We start from the raw sequence: 15,642 nt of genomic DNA on the forward strand, positions 1-15,642 counted from the left end.
TTATAGTGAACAATCATGGCTTTTTCAAAATACAGATTGGTTCTGTAATCCTATCAAAAACTATCAAATCTTGAGCTAGAATCTAGAACATTGAGCTTTGGGAAACAGTGATATTTTTCACCATTTTATGAAAAAACAACTCATTGATTGATGGTTAATGATTGAGTAAGTAAAAGTATCTGGTAATGAAAATAATTAGTCACAGCCCTACAGCAAATACAAAGTCACAAGACTGGGTCATATAAAAACATAAAATCTGTGTTTTGGGAACACATTTCCTCATCTATGTGAAAACTTCCTCTTTGTGGAGAGAGTGACCTTACACATGGGGTAGAACAGGATTTCCAGTTGGCCAATTTTCCAAATTAAAGCAAACCTCCTGCTAAGTTCCCTCCTGAGTTTCCAGCCAGAAATTGTCACGGTGGCCCACAGCTTGAAAAACATCCCCTGCCCTGGCTCAGGGTTGTCTGCCAACAGGATGATGCGTGTGTCCGTTTTCACACACTGTAGTTCCTCAGGTAGATTCAGCAACAAGCTTCGATTTGCCTCACTAGTGACACTGATGAAAGCAGCAACTGGTTGTTAATTTTCTGTGGTTTACAAGTGTGTAAAGGAAATATACAATGATTGACACTGAAAAATGTCAAATTTTAGGTGTGATTGATTTTCAACATAATCTGATGTTTCATCTACACAGTCAGTAATATAAACCAAAAATCTTTTAATATATGAAATGAAACAATCCCGTCATCATGTTTGTTCAACTTCTGACATCAGAATAAGTGAGCATTAAATATTCACAATCAAAACATAGCCTAGAATCAAAGTTAATTTGAACAGCTTGTAAAATAAAGTCACAATATACATTGATTGCTGTGGGTATAAGGATTTCTGTAAACTTTATTTTGCTCTAAACTTATTTTTTGCAGTTGCATTTATAGTAACAATTTAGATGTGATGAGAAAGACTTGGAGAGTCTGGAAGGTTTTGGTTTAGGTACCTTGAAAGTGCTTGAACTTTACTCTTAAAAAACTGTGCAAAGGTTTGGGAATACGTGCCCAAATGGTTCTTATACCCTAAATTAAGATCGTGGGAGATGTGTTCCACTAAAACACCAACAACCAAGGCCCTGTATGTTTCCTATCATGTAAATGATCAGTTTGCCAAAGTTGGAAAAAGTATTTTGGTGACAGAGACACAGTATGTTCAGAAAGTGGTTTAAATCAGTGGTTCCCAACCTTTTTTTTTTCACTCAAGCCCCCCGACTACTTGTATGTAGCAAAACTTGGGAGCAACCAACAAGGAACAAAAGTAATATGGTAATAAAAGTAACATACCTAATTACTTTTGACACCAACTAATGAGTACAGTAATATTACTTTTTAACTGTGTTGTGCAAGTTCACATTTAATAAGAGTGAGCTCAAAGTTAAGTCCACAGTCTCAAAAACAAACTAGTTCATGTTCAGTTCTTCTGTTTTTTAACTTAATTTGAAATAGACCTTCTTCCTAGCAGGACACTACATCAGTGTTTGCCAGTCCTGGTCCTCAGAGCTCACTGCCCTGCATGTTTTAGATGTTCCCCTGCTCCAACACACCTGATTCACATGATCAGTTCGTCATCAAGCCTCTGCAGAAGATGAAGTAACACCTACAACATGCAGGACTGAAACACACTGCACTACAGGGAGTCTACAGAATGATGTTATACTAAATGTTACAGTTTATTTGTACATGTAATTAAAAATGAAAAAATATTTTAAAGTCATTTCAATAATTAAAATCTTACAGTAGCCAAGTCCTCTGCTAAAATAGAGACAAACATTCGGTTTAATGGCATATACCTGACATATAAAAGAATTCAAACCACATCATGTATATCATTTTGAGAAAGTTTCTCATTACTTTGAGATGTACAGTCAATATTTTGAAATATGAAATCATTCTGAAGTTCCAAGACATCACTAGAACAGTTTGTCATTATGATGACTTACAGGATCTTCTTTTCTTCCATCACATTGTCAGAAATGTTTCCACAGAAACACACGTTTGGAGACGAGTGTATGACCAGGATCTACCTGTGTGTTTCATAAACCTCACTCATATATCACAGAATTATAAAGAAACATCAGGCCTCATGATCAGGGTGAGTTTTTATCACGTCAACACTTCTGCTCTGGTCACACTCTCTCTCACACTTTTGTAAAAAATCAGCTGACGATGTGAGCGCCGTTATCTCTCTCAGGAAGGAACAACACTCACCATCCCATTAATTGGAAAACGATTTGTTGTATTCACTGTTCATCAAAACTAGGAGAAAAATAGTGCATTCATGCACAACACTGCTTTTTAAAAGGAATAAGTAAAAAGTAATTGTTAATATTTCCCAGTGCCCCAAAAATACATTTGAAAAATTCAACAGCAGGTGTCTCTTTCCAGAAATCATGACCTGGTTACTCTGGATAATCCACAGACCTTGTTGTGAGCAGTTTCACATTCAAACTATTTTCTTTCTACCAAACTACATCCACCAGAAAGACGTGTACATCTACTCATGGATGAGAGGCTCGTGCTCATGACAACCAAACCCCTTGACCTCACGACAAGGTCTGTGGATTATCTTGAGGAGTTGAGTTTTTCAATTTAATTTTTTTTCCACGTTGAGCACCATAAGTTGAGTGGCATCTAGTTCCATTATATTTGCGAGAAGGCAGGCATCTCTACAACTTACACTAAAGCTGTCTAGATAGATCAGTAGCATTACAGGTAAGAGAAAAAATCTTTAATATGCTGTGGGGCCAGGTAGAGTTTACCACTTCAAACCAAATAACTTAAATACCACAACTGGTTGTATATATACTCCATTGTTACTCTTTATTACAGAAATGAAGCACAAAAACTGTAGAAAAACCTAAACACAAAACAGCTGCAAGTCTCCAAAAGCAACAATAATGCAACCAATGCTGATACAAATATTCATTATTGCAGTGAGAGCACAGGAATACTAAAAAGATAAAACTTTTGTTTACTAACAAAATTGGTACAAAATCTAGGATACAAACACTTCCATATACACAATTCTAATCATTTCTGTGAAAGCTTTTATCACAAGAAATTAAGAGCACTATTATCAATACAGAAGTTCTCCAAAGAATTTAACATCACAATGCAGCTCGCGTTGCTCATTTAGTGGAAAACAAATTCCCATATAGTTTGTGTGGAGCACTCTTTGAATGCAACATCTCCCAAATAGTAGCGATCATAATAATTTATGACAAAGTTCTAATCCATCAAGCCAAAGCAGAAGTATATACTTGTACAAGAATACAATTGTGGAACAACTGGAATACAATCAAAACAATCTTTAATATTAAATCTTTAGGAAGCAGAATTGCTCTCTCTGGATTCGTAGAGTAAAAGATTTGCTTTCTCGTGCCTCCCTCTTCTTGACGTTACCACCGTGAAAAGCCTGAGTCATAAGTCATCTGAAACTCTATTGTGCTTTTATGTAAAACAATATTGACAAAATATTTCTCAAGTTGCATAAGGCCATCAAAGCGTTGTAAAGCTGGGTTAATTACCAAATGTGTTTAACTGCAAAAATCTATCGGTATGAGTATTTACATAACACTGGTGTTAGTGATTCAGAAATTGTGACAATGTCAAATATACACAAATTCATATTAGGATTTTTATGATTATTATTGGGGTATAATCATAAATTGCACTACTCTGCTGCAATGTGCTTTGCTTGCTATAAATATTTCAGATTGATTCCTGGCAGCTAAAGTAATGAGCCAAATACTTGATAAATGATGTTATCTAGTATGTAGGATACTATCAAATCAACCCGTCCACTTTTCACTGATGATTTCTCTGCTCCAAGCAACTTTTACACACAAGTTTTTCAGCAACATGTAGAAATGTTACAGTCATTAAATATGGACAAAACAACTTTCTCAAATCATATGACTTGTGGCTGATGATTGCACTGTCTCATTCGTTTTTATCACATAAAAATGATTCACCAGGTTAGTAAATAGGAAGATAAATTATAAGTACTAAATAGCGCAATTAATCGAGGCTGCATAATGAAATGCAACGCCTAAAACAACAGGTATCTGAGGTGTGTTTGATGTACAGTGTCTGATATAACTTCATTATTTTACTGAAGGTCTTATTCAATCAGCCCATTAAACAAACTGACACAAAGGCAACAAAAACTCAAATATGAGACAAAAGAAAATGCAAAAGTACAAAGAAACAATTCTGGAAACGACTGGGCCTAATTGTCATTTCTACTTGTGTAGCCTAAAATCTCAGTAAGTAAAAGGTTCCAAGCAAACATTTTGTACTATGTCCCCCTATAACAGAGTCAAACTGTTAAACAAAGTGCATATTGAATACATTGTTGAGGCCACCAATATTATCGTAAGGGATGTCACTCACATCAAGAGAGAGATCTGATACAAAAGCAAAGCACTACTCTTTAATTCAACTGCAGCCTCCAAAAAATTTAAAGCACTTTTTCCACACTCTGAGAAAACAATGTACATAGTTGTACTGTTTTTCACTGTGCCTTTAAGTGAAAAGTCATACATCAGTGTTGGGGAGAAACTAGTTACAATTAAATACAAAATGAGTCAAATGTAATATGTTACAGATAGTGAGGGAAAATATGTAATCCAATTACAGTTACTAATTAAAATGTTAGTGATTACAAAGGGGTTACATCTAAATATTCTTTATAAATATTCTGTTGCTTTGCAGGGATGCCTTTATTTTCGGTATATTTCAGCAAAACTGTTCAGACATATTTGAGCGCACCATCAGAGGCAAGACAGCTTACAAGGAGCAGTCTCTGTGTCTAGACAGGCTCCATTAATTGGGCAGTATCTGCTCAAGTTTTGGGTATTTTTTTATCGGTGCTCTCGTTTGAATCTGCACTGCCTTTTGTCTGCCAGTCAAGTCAATGCGCATCGCTTTAGGCAACCTGAGGCTGCCATGAACGCAACCAGCCGACCACATCGAGGCAGGTGGCTGTGTCGTCAGACAAGAACTGCTTTCAGCGCTGGAAATTCAACAATATCTTCTTTATGAAATCAGAAAAGGGCTCTAACGTTACTGAACAGTGTAAAGCTTGTTCGTTTGTTTGAAATGCTGCATGTCAAACCTGAGGGAATATCTACAGTTAAGTTAATGTAACTGTGGGGGGGGGGCACAATTTCAATATTAAGTCAAAAATCAATCGAAACGAGCTAGATCAAAGGCAGAATCTCAATTCTCCCAGTTTTTTTCTCTCCACCCCTGCCTACTGACAGCATCAGGCGCATGTCTGAAGCAAAATCCAACATTTAAGAAACGACACAGCGAAGCTTACTGGTCCTTATATCACACCTGATACCATATAAACTGTCTTTTCAAGAAGAATTTGAAAATGTTATGTTGTATTGTTGTCAGAACATAACAAGCAATGATCTGTTGTTTCTTTTTATAAATCAAGACACAACAGTTTAACAATGGCATAGGCATCAGTGCTGAAAAAATCTTAACACTCCTGTGTAACACAGATCAGGAACATAAAATAAAGTTGTGAGATTTACACCTGCCTGAATATGACTGTTTTTGCATTAATATGGCTAAAAACACTAGACCTATGTTATATATTTTGTTGAGTTGTGTACTTCCGTAACTTCTGGGAAAACATTGTTAGAGGGTGAGGAAAGAAGTCGACAAACGTGACTAAACGTAACGTGAATAACACTAAAACAAAAATAAATCATGTCAGATAGATTTGTGATGATCTCATACTACTTTACAACATCATCAAACTATGCCTTGTGTCATTGTAAAATTTAATCAATCTACTATCAAATAAAGATCTGAAACATAACAGATAATAATGTAATAATAAATCTAATAGAAATATAAAATATAAAGGTAATATTTTTGCATGTTATTTGATATTCAAGTATATGTGTTTAATATGTGGGCCTTTGCGTGTTTAATGGTGCACAGGCTATATAATGATGTAAGAGAATATGCTATATGTTGCCGTGGAAATAAAGCATTGATTGAAGAGAAAAAAGTTTTTTAAAATAACAATTAGTCAATTAATTAAGTTATCAATGATTGATTAGAGAAAGTGCTTACAGTTTACAACCCTAGGTTAAAGTTATGTTTATGGGGCTTTATCGGCCAGTTTAAAACATTTGTTAGAAATATAGTCGAAAAGTAATCGATGTAATAAGTTACATTACTTTGATAAAGTGATTAAAATAGTTACATAACTTATTAAATTTCTGACAGGGTAACCAGTTATCTGTAACATATTACATTTCAAAAGTAACCTTCCCAACACTGATCTGAAATAATGGTGGGTGCAACTCTGTACCTCGTTTTCTCAAAACAACTAGGTAGATAATTACAAGTAGACAACTAAAGGAGGTTGAAAATAGATAAATGCTTATAGCTCATTTCAAAAGGAAAATAAACCATTTATAATCATTTCGTCTCACAGAGGAATCTAGCACTTGATTGCACATTCACGTTTACACCTCTAATGAACATGGCCACTTTAATATAACATTGGAGGCAAGCGAATAAGCTATACATTCAAAGTCTTCCTTTTGTAGGCTGAGGTGTGTCTATTCTAATATTAAGTCTCTCAAGAGAAATGCACTACTATGACTTGCTTACATGTGGCTATGACTCTGCTCATGGCTCCACAGACTGAAGGCTGTCTTGAAGGTCCTGTGGCAGAGTTTGCACATGTACTGTCTCTTAAACGTCAGGGCAGAGAGAGACGGTGCATGGTAAAAGAGTGTGTCTGATTCCTGAGGGCCACCTGGGTTCTCCATGCTGTTCGACCTCGACAGAGGGCTGTGGCTGCTGGCTTGCCGTTCGAGTTCAGGCCTTTTCGTCTTGCTTACCGATGAGCTACATGGCTCTGGGCTGTTGGACTCCTCAGCCATCGCCGCGGCGACTGGCGCTGACTGGGTAGATTTGAGCACGGAGGCCTGCGGGGAGGGCCGTTCAGAGTTCTGAGGGGTAGTGGGAGGGGAGGGAGAAAGGGGCGAGGGGTGTCTGTCGATCTCTTTGGCTCCAGGTTCATTAGCAGTTGACATGTGGGACTGGAAGTGGCTCCAAAGGCGGAAGTTGGTCCTGAAGGCTTTGTTGCAGATGTGACAGATGAATGGTTTGATGTGGCATAGCAGCTCCTGGTGTCGCTCCAGGTCTTTGCGAGAGCTGAAAAGGTTTCCGCATTTCTCACACGGCCACACACCGGGTTCCTCTGGCCCAGCTTTGGCAGTCTCTGCATTTTCCCTCTCGCTCACGGCCTCCTCTAACGGCTCCTCCTTCACTACCAGCTTGCCGTGATGGCCCATGCTCAGGTCCTCAGGCACGTAGGAGGAGGAGTCTTCTGAATCGTACATGGGCGGACCTGAGGAGTCACTGTAACTGATGTTCTCTCTTGAGCTCCCGGTTGCTAGAGGCTCATCACTGTAATGCTCCTCTCTGAGCATCTCAGATGACTCATTATTGTTCTCTTGTTGCTTTAGGTGAATCTGGTCTTTAACAGTCATCATGTTTTGGTTGTGGACCTCCACCTGGTGGCGCCAGATGCTGAACGAGGACTTGAAGGTCCGCATGCATTCCAGGCACGTCAGTTTCTTGTACTTGCAATGTGCCTCGTGGTCCTTTTTGACCGTTGGACTTGAGAAGCGCAGGCCACAGTAGGGGCATACAGTTGCATGTCGACAGCCTCTCTCATGGTCGCCCTGTTCAAAGAGTGAAGACAGCTTCATGTTACAGAGCCTACAGGAGTAAACACCATCAGCATCTGTGTTCTTCTGCTGAATGATCTCATCCTGTTCCTGGTAGAGGATGCTCTCATTTGGCGTCTCCTGGTCAGCCTTTTCAGCAGGATGTGTCCTTAAATGCTGTCTGTACTGAGACTGGAACACGAACACTTTCCCGCAGTAAGGACATATGAAGCTGGGTCTCGATCTCTTTTTGGTGAGTGCAGGAGATTGCAAACCCTGCTTATTCCTCTTCAACTTCCAAAGCAAGGCTTTCTTTATTTCTCTCTCTCGCACAATATCTATCAGCTTCTTTTGAAATTTCTCATCCAGTACAGAGGAGCTGGAGCTGGAGGCTGGGTTTTGTACTACACCATGCTGAGTTTGGCAGTGAGTCCACACTTTGAAGTTGGTATGGAAGCGCTTGTGGCAGATGTCGCAAGCATACGGCTTTTCCGGGTTGTGATACATATTTACATGACGATGCAGTCCAGCACTGGACCTGAAAACCTTTAAACAGTTCCAGCATTTGAAAATCTTGTTCTGAGGTGATTCCCCACTGTTCTCATTAGAGTCGGTGCTGGCACTCTGAGGTACTGTTTTTGACATGTTCTCATCAAGCGAGAGGGCATGTTCTTTGAATATTTTGCTCTTCTTGAACGGGTACCTTCTGTTGTCTGGCCTGTCTTTTCTTTTCCCAAAAGAGTTGAAGTCTGGCTTGGAACCCTGATCATAATTAGTTTGCAAGTCTTTAAGATTGACCGGCAACGCATCTCCAACTGTGATCCGAATAATGTCCATGGGGTCAGCGAGTGGACTGCTGGGCTCAGCTTTCACGCTGACCTCTCTTTCTACCTGAGTTTCTTCATCACACCTGCTGGGGTACTTTGACCTGAGAACCAGGGGAGATGTTCTTTTTGAATCGCCGTTGTGAGCAGATGTTTCTGGTCCTGATGCTTTTGATGCCATTTTAACAACGGACTGTTCACGATTTTGCAGCTCCTTGAGCTCCAGTGTTGGTGAGAAGACTGGAACAGGGCTGTCCATGGATAATGATCTTCGGAGCAGGCTTTTTATAAGTGGCCCGCTCCGGTCAATGGTCTGGCTCGGCTCACTGGCCTGACCCTGAAAGGGCACTTTGGTGTGGTAGTGGGGCTCCTGCTCCTCATTCTCCTCTTTAGTGTCCTGATCAGTGGCAGACTGCAGCCTGATGTGCTGCACTTCAGCATCACTGAAAGACACGGATGACGTCAGCTGGGGCCTGACAGATGTGATGTGTGATGAATTTCCTTTTAATATGGAGGTGTATGGATAGGTGGACTTCCTCTCAGCACCTTCACTCTGCTCAGATGACTTCCTGCTAATGGATTCAGAGTTCCTGGCTGATTCGTATGAGTTATGTTCTGGTGGAGGCTGAGCTGACTCTCGAGTAAAGTGGGGAGATGATGATCTCTCTGATGTTTTTCTCTGATAATTCGAGCGAGAGGGATGGTTCGTATCATTCCGGACCCGACACACAATGACACTCCTTGTCTGGACATCATTTTCATCTCCTTCTGAGAACGAAAGCCTTTTTCTGGACACGCAGTAGGATGCATGTGGCCTTGTTGACACAATGTTGGTGAGGAAAGGGATTCCAAGGCTGTAGCCAAGTTCTTGAATGGCTGCCAGGCTGCCTTTGTCAACAAAAAGTGAGGAGGAGTAAATGTAATTCAGAACTATCTCAAAGGCGTCAGGCTCGCAGAAATCCAGGTTTACAACTTTGAGTGAGTCTGCATCCATCCGTGTGAACAGGGTCTGGAAATACTCACTGCTGGCAGCCAGAACACTCTTATGGGCCTGGTACCTCTGGTCCGCCACAACCAGGACAACATCACACATCTGGCCCCGCAAGCGCTGCTCATTCAGAAGCCCTAACACTGAGAGGGCATGGGAGGGATTGCTGTAATGCACCAGGCTCTCCATGGCTGAAAGACAAGACAAGAGGATTATAATTTACAACATAACACAGGAATGTAAATACAGAAAGAATGTAAATATAAAAGCTGATCATTAACTGTGCATAAAATTAGTTTGTCATAGAGACGTGCATGAACAGCCACATGCACACATACAATAACAGCCAGCTGGAGCTCAGATACCTGCCTTATTACCCTCTTACTAATGTATGCCTGTGTCTATTGGTCTCGTGATTTCTTTTGCCACACACCATCACTGTCAGAGATAGTGTGCGGTGTGATTAGTAATCCCATATGTAGCCTTTTTTATAGTTAATCTGGCCAGAAAAGACTCGTGTCTTGACAAAACCAATGCACAGTTATAGCCTTGAAATACCAAATAAATCTACCACAAGAAGATAATGATATCTTGCACTGTTTTCACTCAAAGTATCTTGATCTACTGTACTTTGTGTGTTTTGAACAAATATAACAAACTAAAACAGACAAGAGAGAAAGATGTTTTAAAATTGTTTTTGTATTAAGACCAGAGATTTTTTTTTTCCATTTTAGAAATAATTTTACATTTTTTACTCAAACTTCATATAATTTACAAGTATCAGCTGCCACCTGATGATAAACTGAGGCAACTATGAGCCTTGAACTTCACTGGTATTTGGATCTATTTCTTTACATATAATTACTTACATTTAGACACTACTTGGCAATGTTATCTTAACATCTTGCTTAAAAAAGTGTGGTCTATGTGTAAACAAATATTTGCTTATTTGTTTGTTTAAAAAATATATTTTTTTTGTTATTTTTATGCCTTTAATTAGATAGGCTAACTGGAGATATGACAGGAAATGGGGAGAAAGCACACAGCCTCACTACATGAGATGCTCAATCCACCAACTGAGTTATTTTTGGTCTTTTTAAACCAAGCTATCAAGTGATAAAAAAATTATCAGAAAAATTATCAGATGAAATTATACTGAAAATACTCACTGGTTGCTGGTTTACCTTTGAAAGTTAACCCCTTTTATTTACCACAACCTGGTGCACACTACTACAGATGCACATACAAAGCAAGTTTAAGGGCATTACATCATGCTGGGAGTCAGAAGGTATGGAAATACAGCTGTGAAGTCACTGTCAATGATACAGACTAATGCAGGAAGTTTCAAAAGTTTGCCTTTAAAATAAAAGCTCTTCACCACAGAATGTGTGTACTGACTGGGCAGAGGTGGGCTGCCTCAGTTGAATAAAAAATCACCTTCAATTACATCATAAAAATGTTTAATATGCCTCTTTTCTGCAAATAAAATAAAAGAGCAGAGATTGTATTTCATGCAGCAAATGCAAACATATTTATCTGCAGGTATTCCTTTCAGGCTGCATACAGCCCAGGCGACACACACTCAGCTCATTGCTGAGAGTACATGGTAATAAGTAAAGGGAACTCATGAAAGTATCAGCATTATTATCCTCTCCTTACTTCTCTCACTTGCACAGTTGTGACTGGACAATGCTTAGAGAGGTTTTAATGAGAATTTTTCCCTGAATTTTAAAAAGTGACAGGGAGGGGGGCATGTTCTACCTATCCCCGGTTGAAATTATACCATCGGGAGGTACACCCAACTAAACTTAACACAGTCTAATACATGAGCCCTGCAGTAAATGATGCCTTCATTAAACTGATTTAGAGAGGTGTGGATCAGCTTTATAGTCATTTTGGAGACTGCAGCCTTTACAAATGTAGGACTGTTGTAAGGCACAGCATTAGTAAAATGGCAATTCAATTAACAATATCTGGCATATATAGGGCTGCCACAATGATTATGTTATCAACTTATTGTACAATTTATGGACATCAAGTCAGTAACTTATTGCCTGTTGTGTTACATATGAATGTCACCCACATTTAGTGCAAAATGTTATTACTATTTAAATGCAAGATTTGTTAACATTTTTAGTCATACATAATTTTTTAAAATATTGTATTTTTTTTTTCACTAGGGCTGCAACTAGTGATTTTTTTCAGTCACTTAATCAGTCAATTATTTTCTCAATATATCCATTAATAGTTGTTTGCCTATAAAATGTGAGAAAATAGTGAAAAATGTTGATCAGTGTTTTCCAAAGCTCAAGGTAACGTCCTCAAATGTCTTATTTTGCCCACAACCCCAAAATACTCAGTTAACTGACAGAGAAGAGGAAACAAACAAGAAAATATTCACTTTTAAGAAGCTGAAATCAGAGAATTTTTACTTCTATCCTTAAAAAATGACTCAAACCGATGAATCATTTATCAAAATACAATTGTTGACTTATTTGATAATCAATAATTGTTGCAGCTCTATTTTTCACATTCTAATAGGATAAGCTAGGATAGTATAAGATAAACTTTAATGATCCCACACCAGAAGAGCTCAAGGATAGAAAATACATGTGGAAAAAGCCTGAGATACAAATAAAATAAAATGTGAAATATAGAATTAAATATTCTGAACAGCATAAGTAATTATCATACAGGTCTACTGGCACAGAGCATAGTTGTGCATAAAACTGCTGTTACAGAGCAAAGCAAAAGGTTGGTCGTTCCTCGTCTTTTCTAAATACATGAAAAGCCGCATTATCACCTACAAGAGGTGATCTTTATTTGTATGTTTCTCACATTCTTATTTTTCTCAAACACAATAGTATTAATAAATAATAATATATAAATATTAAAATTGATAAATAATATTATCATTTTATAATATTAAATAACGACATATATGAGATATCATTAAAAAAAACAATAATATGACGGACGTTGCTCGTGGGGCGTTTATTTTGAAAACTGTGACCGGAAGGCATGGTGTTATGTTGACGCCATTGACACTTGCTATATTAGGTTCATGGGCAGTAGCTTCATTCATTCATCAAAAACTAAGAAGCGCTCGTTCGCCTCTTCATGAAAACTTGTATCCCAGGTGAAGAAAACAACAGGGAACAGTCAGTCGTGTCTGTTTTGCTATGAGGAAGTCGAGTGAGGCTTTCAGCATTAGATCATCCATGAGACGTGGCTCAATAGCTCATGACAGACAACTTCTCCAACCGAAACGACGCTTTCAGTTTAGAAATTAGTCACGCGTTTCTCGTTTTTGCGGGTAAACGGCGACAGAGCCGAAGCTTGAACCGTTCACACGTAACGTTACAGCGGTTCTATCAAATGTAGAAGGGGGGAAAAGTTAAGCGCGTTACAATGGACTCCAGCACGGTAAATCCCGGAATGAAAACACAGTCGGTGCAGACAGAAGCTGTGAGAGTGTGGGGGAGTGAATTGTTGTTCCCGCTACCCCGGCGGACGTTGGAAGTGCTGTTTTGTTTTGTTTTTTTTCTCTAACGGTCTAACCCCGGTGGCCTCACACGGCGCAGTCGCTTGGCTGCAAAACAGGTTGTAGCTGGTCGGGTTTTACAGCAGCACAATCCCCCTTTCGAGTTACGTCAGGGAGGAAAAGGAAAAAGCTTGTCCTCAACAGCACTCTACCAACTCTGTGTGAGCCTCCCGGCTAATGTTTTCTCAACGTTAAGTTTGGTATTCTGTCCACACTTACCCTGCCCGTCGTCTATATGCTGTTTCCTCCACACAGCCGGGACTTTATTCACTGTTGTGTAGATTTCTGCGCGCTGGTCGTGATTCCATCCATCTTGAATTTGACGTCATCCCACACCAGGGATGAGGTCATCGCAAAGAGCGCTCGTCACGTGCACTGCGCGCTGATAGGCTGGTTAAGGACCAGGAGGCGGGGACAACGGAAGACTTGACACTTGGGCTAATTTAAAGGGATAGGTCATATTTTTCTTTTAGCTGCCAATTTTTCTGTAATTTGCAATGGTTTTCAGTATGGCCAAGGTTAATGAATTAATGATTAATGAAATATATCATATTAACATGTGTGATAATAATGAGGAAGAACTTTTTGACTACTTTGATCCTGACGGTGATCAAATGTTTGTAAATTATTAAGAATTATCTGATAAAGCTGACAGGTATAAGTGTTGCTGATGAAGAACACAAAGTAAGCTAAAAAAACCCCCAAAAAACATGAGATCTGAGGCTTAACAGTACAGATGAATGTGGGCTCACTATTTCGCAAGCAACAGGTCACTGTTGTCCTTTTTATCGAATGTGTCATAACAGCTGATAAATGATTTATAAAGTCTGTTTATCTAATTATAAATAATTTATAAATATCATCGTAAAGTAAAGTGGTACCCATGTATTTGATGACTTCACTTACTTTGCAGGCTCAGTTTATTAATATAAAATATAAATGATAATGAATTATTGATTAACCACACAGCAGTATATAAAGTAATTAAAATGAGCTCCACCTTTACCAGCTGCAGCATTAAAGTGATGAACACATTATTCTATCAATAATTGTAATTCAGCAATATAATATATGGTAATATAATATATATTATTCTGTACTTTTACTTTTGGCACTTTAAGTATATTTTGATGCTCGTGCTCTTGTTTTTCTACTTAATATTTTGAATACAGGACTTTTATTTGTAACAGCATATTTTTACACGGTGGCATTAATACGTTTATGTTTTAAGTCAAAGATGTGACTGCTTCCTCTGCCCATATCTGTATTGTAATTAACCGTGTGCTTGAGCACTCTTCTGTAATTATTTGCCAGTATAGTTGAAATGAAGTGTATTAAGTTTGTAGTTCTATTTAGTTTGAAATAAAGACACATGTGTTACAGTAAACTGGCTGAGGGTGAAGACTTTGATGACTCTTAATCCATTTTTTTTTTTAAATCTTAGTTGGATGTTAAAAAAGAGTTACGCTTTCTCACTGTGAGAGTATACATTTCAAATGGCCACCTTCTGAGTAGCAAATTAAAAAATATATTTATTTTTATTTTTAAAGCCGATTTGCTTTCTTTACACTTAAAAAAATAGATGAGACGACTTAAATTTTAAGGCAATGCACTGCATTGAGTTTTGAGCCCAGCTCAAACTCTTATGGTTTGAAATAAACTTTAAAAAGATTTTCTGACTTATAATCTAAACTTTTTTCTTTAGATAAACTTCAATCTTGGAGTTTTAGAAACTAAAAAAAAGACATTTTCTAAAACTGGTCACAGTGAGCTGCAAACCTGATTTGTCTTTTGTTCTTTTTTTCAGTGCCTGAAAAATTAATTATTATTTTTTTTAATTAATTAATTTCAATTGAAAATATAAAAAATTTAACATGACACATAACATAACACAAGTACAATGTTTTGAGTTTCCAGAATTCAAAGTAGAATATCAAAATAGTTTTGATTGAAAATATTAACATTTAAAAATTTACTTTCATTTCAGTGAATTTGCTCAATATATTTTTTAAAAATGCAATATTTTGTGTTTCTAAAATTCAAAGCTTATCTAAAGAAGATAAGTAAATTATCTCAACGAAAGATCAGTAATTGGTAAAAACTTTTCAAAACTTAAGAGTTTGAGTTGGGCTTAAAACTCAAAAATCTATTGCAGCTATTTCTCAACTTTTTCATTTGTACAGTGTACTCTTACTACTTTCTATTTATTACTACTCTACCTCACTGCATTTTTAATAAAAAAAATAACTTTACACATTTGTCTAATATGTTATCCAATGTTTATATATCACATTTTCATTTACATTAATTAATGTATATTATATTCCCAGTTTAGCATCTATCTGTTTTATCCAACCACAGCAGAGATTGTCTCTGGTAGGTTTAAGCAGTGAGGTTCTGTTATAATATGCATGTAACTGCACGCCCCCTCTAACCCCAGTGAAACTAATTAGGTGAGTGAATGAAAGTACAGCATAGCAGTAGGTTTGTGTCATTATTGGCATCCAGTGGGGACTTGTTG

The 15,642-nt window shown here is 37.9% G+C and overlaps 1 protein-coding gene across 1 annotated transcript; it reads right to left on the bottom strand.

Moving 5' to 3' along the window:
• Positions 1-5,853: 5,853 nt before the first annotated feature.
• Positions 5,854-13,478, bottom strand: zbtb21 (zinc finger and BTB domain containing 21). Its single transcript, XM_084730539.1, has 2 exons — positions 13,341-13,478; positions 5,854-9,768 (listed from the first exon to the last, which is right to left on the bottom strand). The coding sequence occupies exon 2, from the start codon at positions 9,764-9,766 to the stop codon at positions 6,695-6,697; it is 3,072 nt and encodes a 1,023-aa protein (XP_084586665.1). The 5' UTR covers positions 9,767-9,768; positions 13,341-13,478; the 3' UTR covers positions 5,854-6,694.
• Between the last annotated feature and the right edge of the window lie 2,164 nt (positions 13,479-15,642).

The sequence above is a fragment of the Lutjanus erythropterus genome, chromosome 11, assembly GCF_056507025.1.
Source record: "Lutjanus erythropterus isolate fLutEry1 chromosome 11, fLutEry1.hap2, whole genome shotgun sequence".
Lineage (NCBI taxonomy): Eukaryota > Metazoa > Chordata > Actinopteri > Lutjaniformes > Lutjanidae > Lutjanus > Lutjanus erythropterus.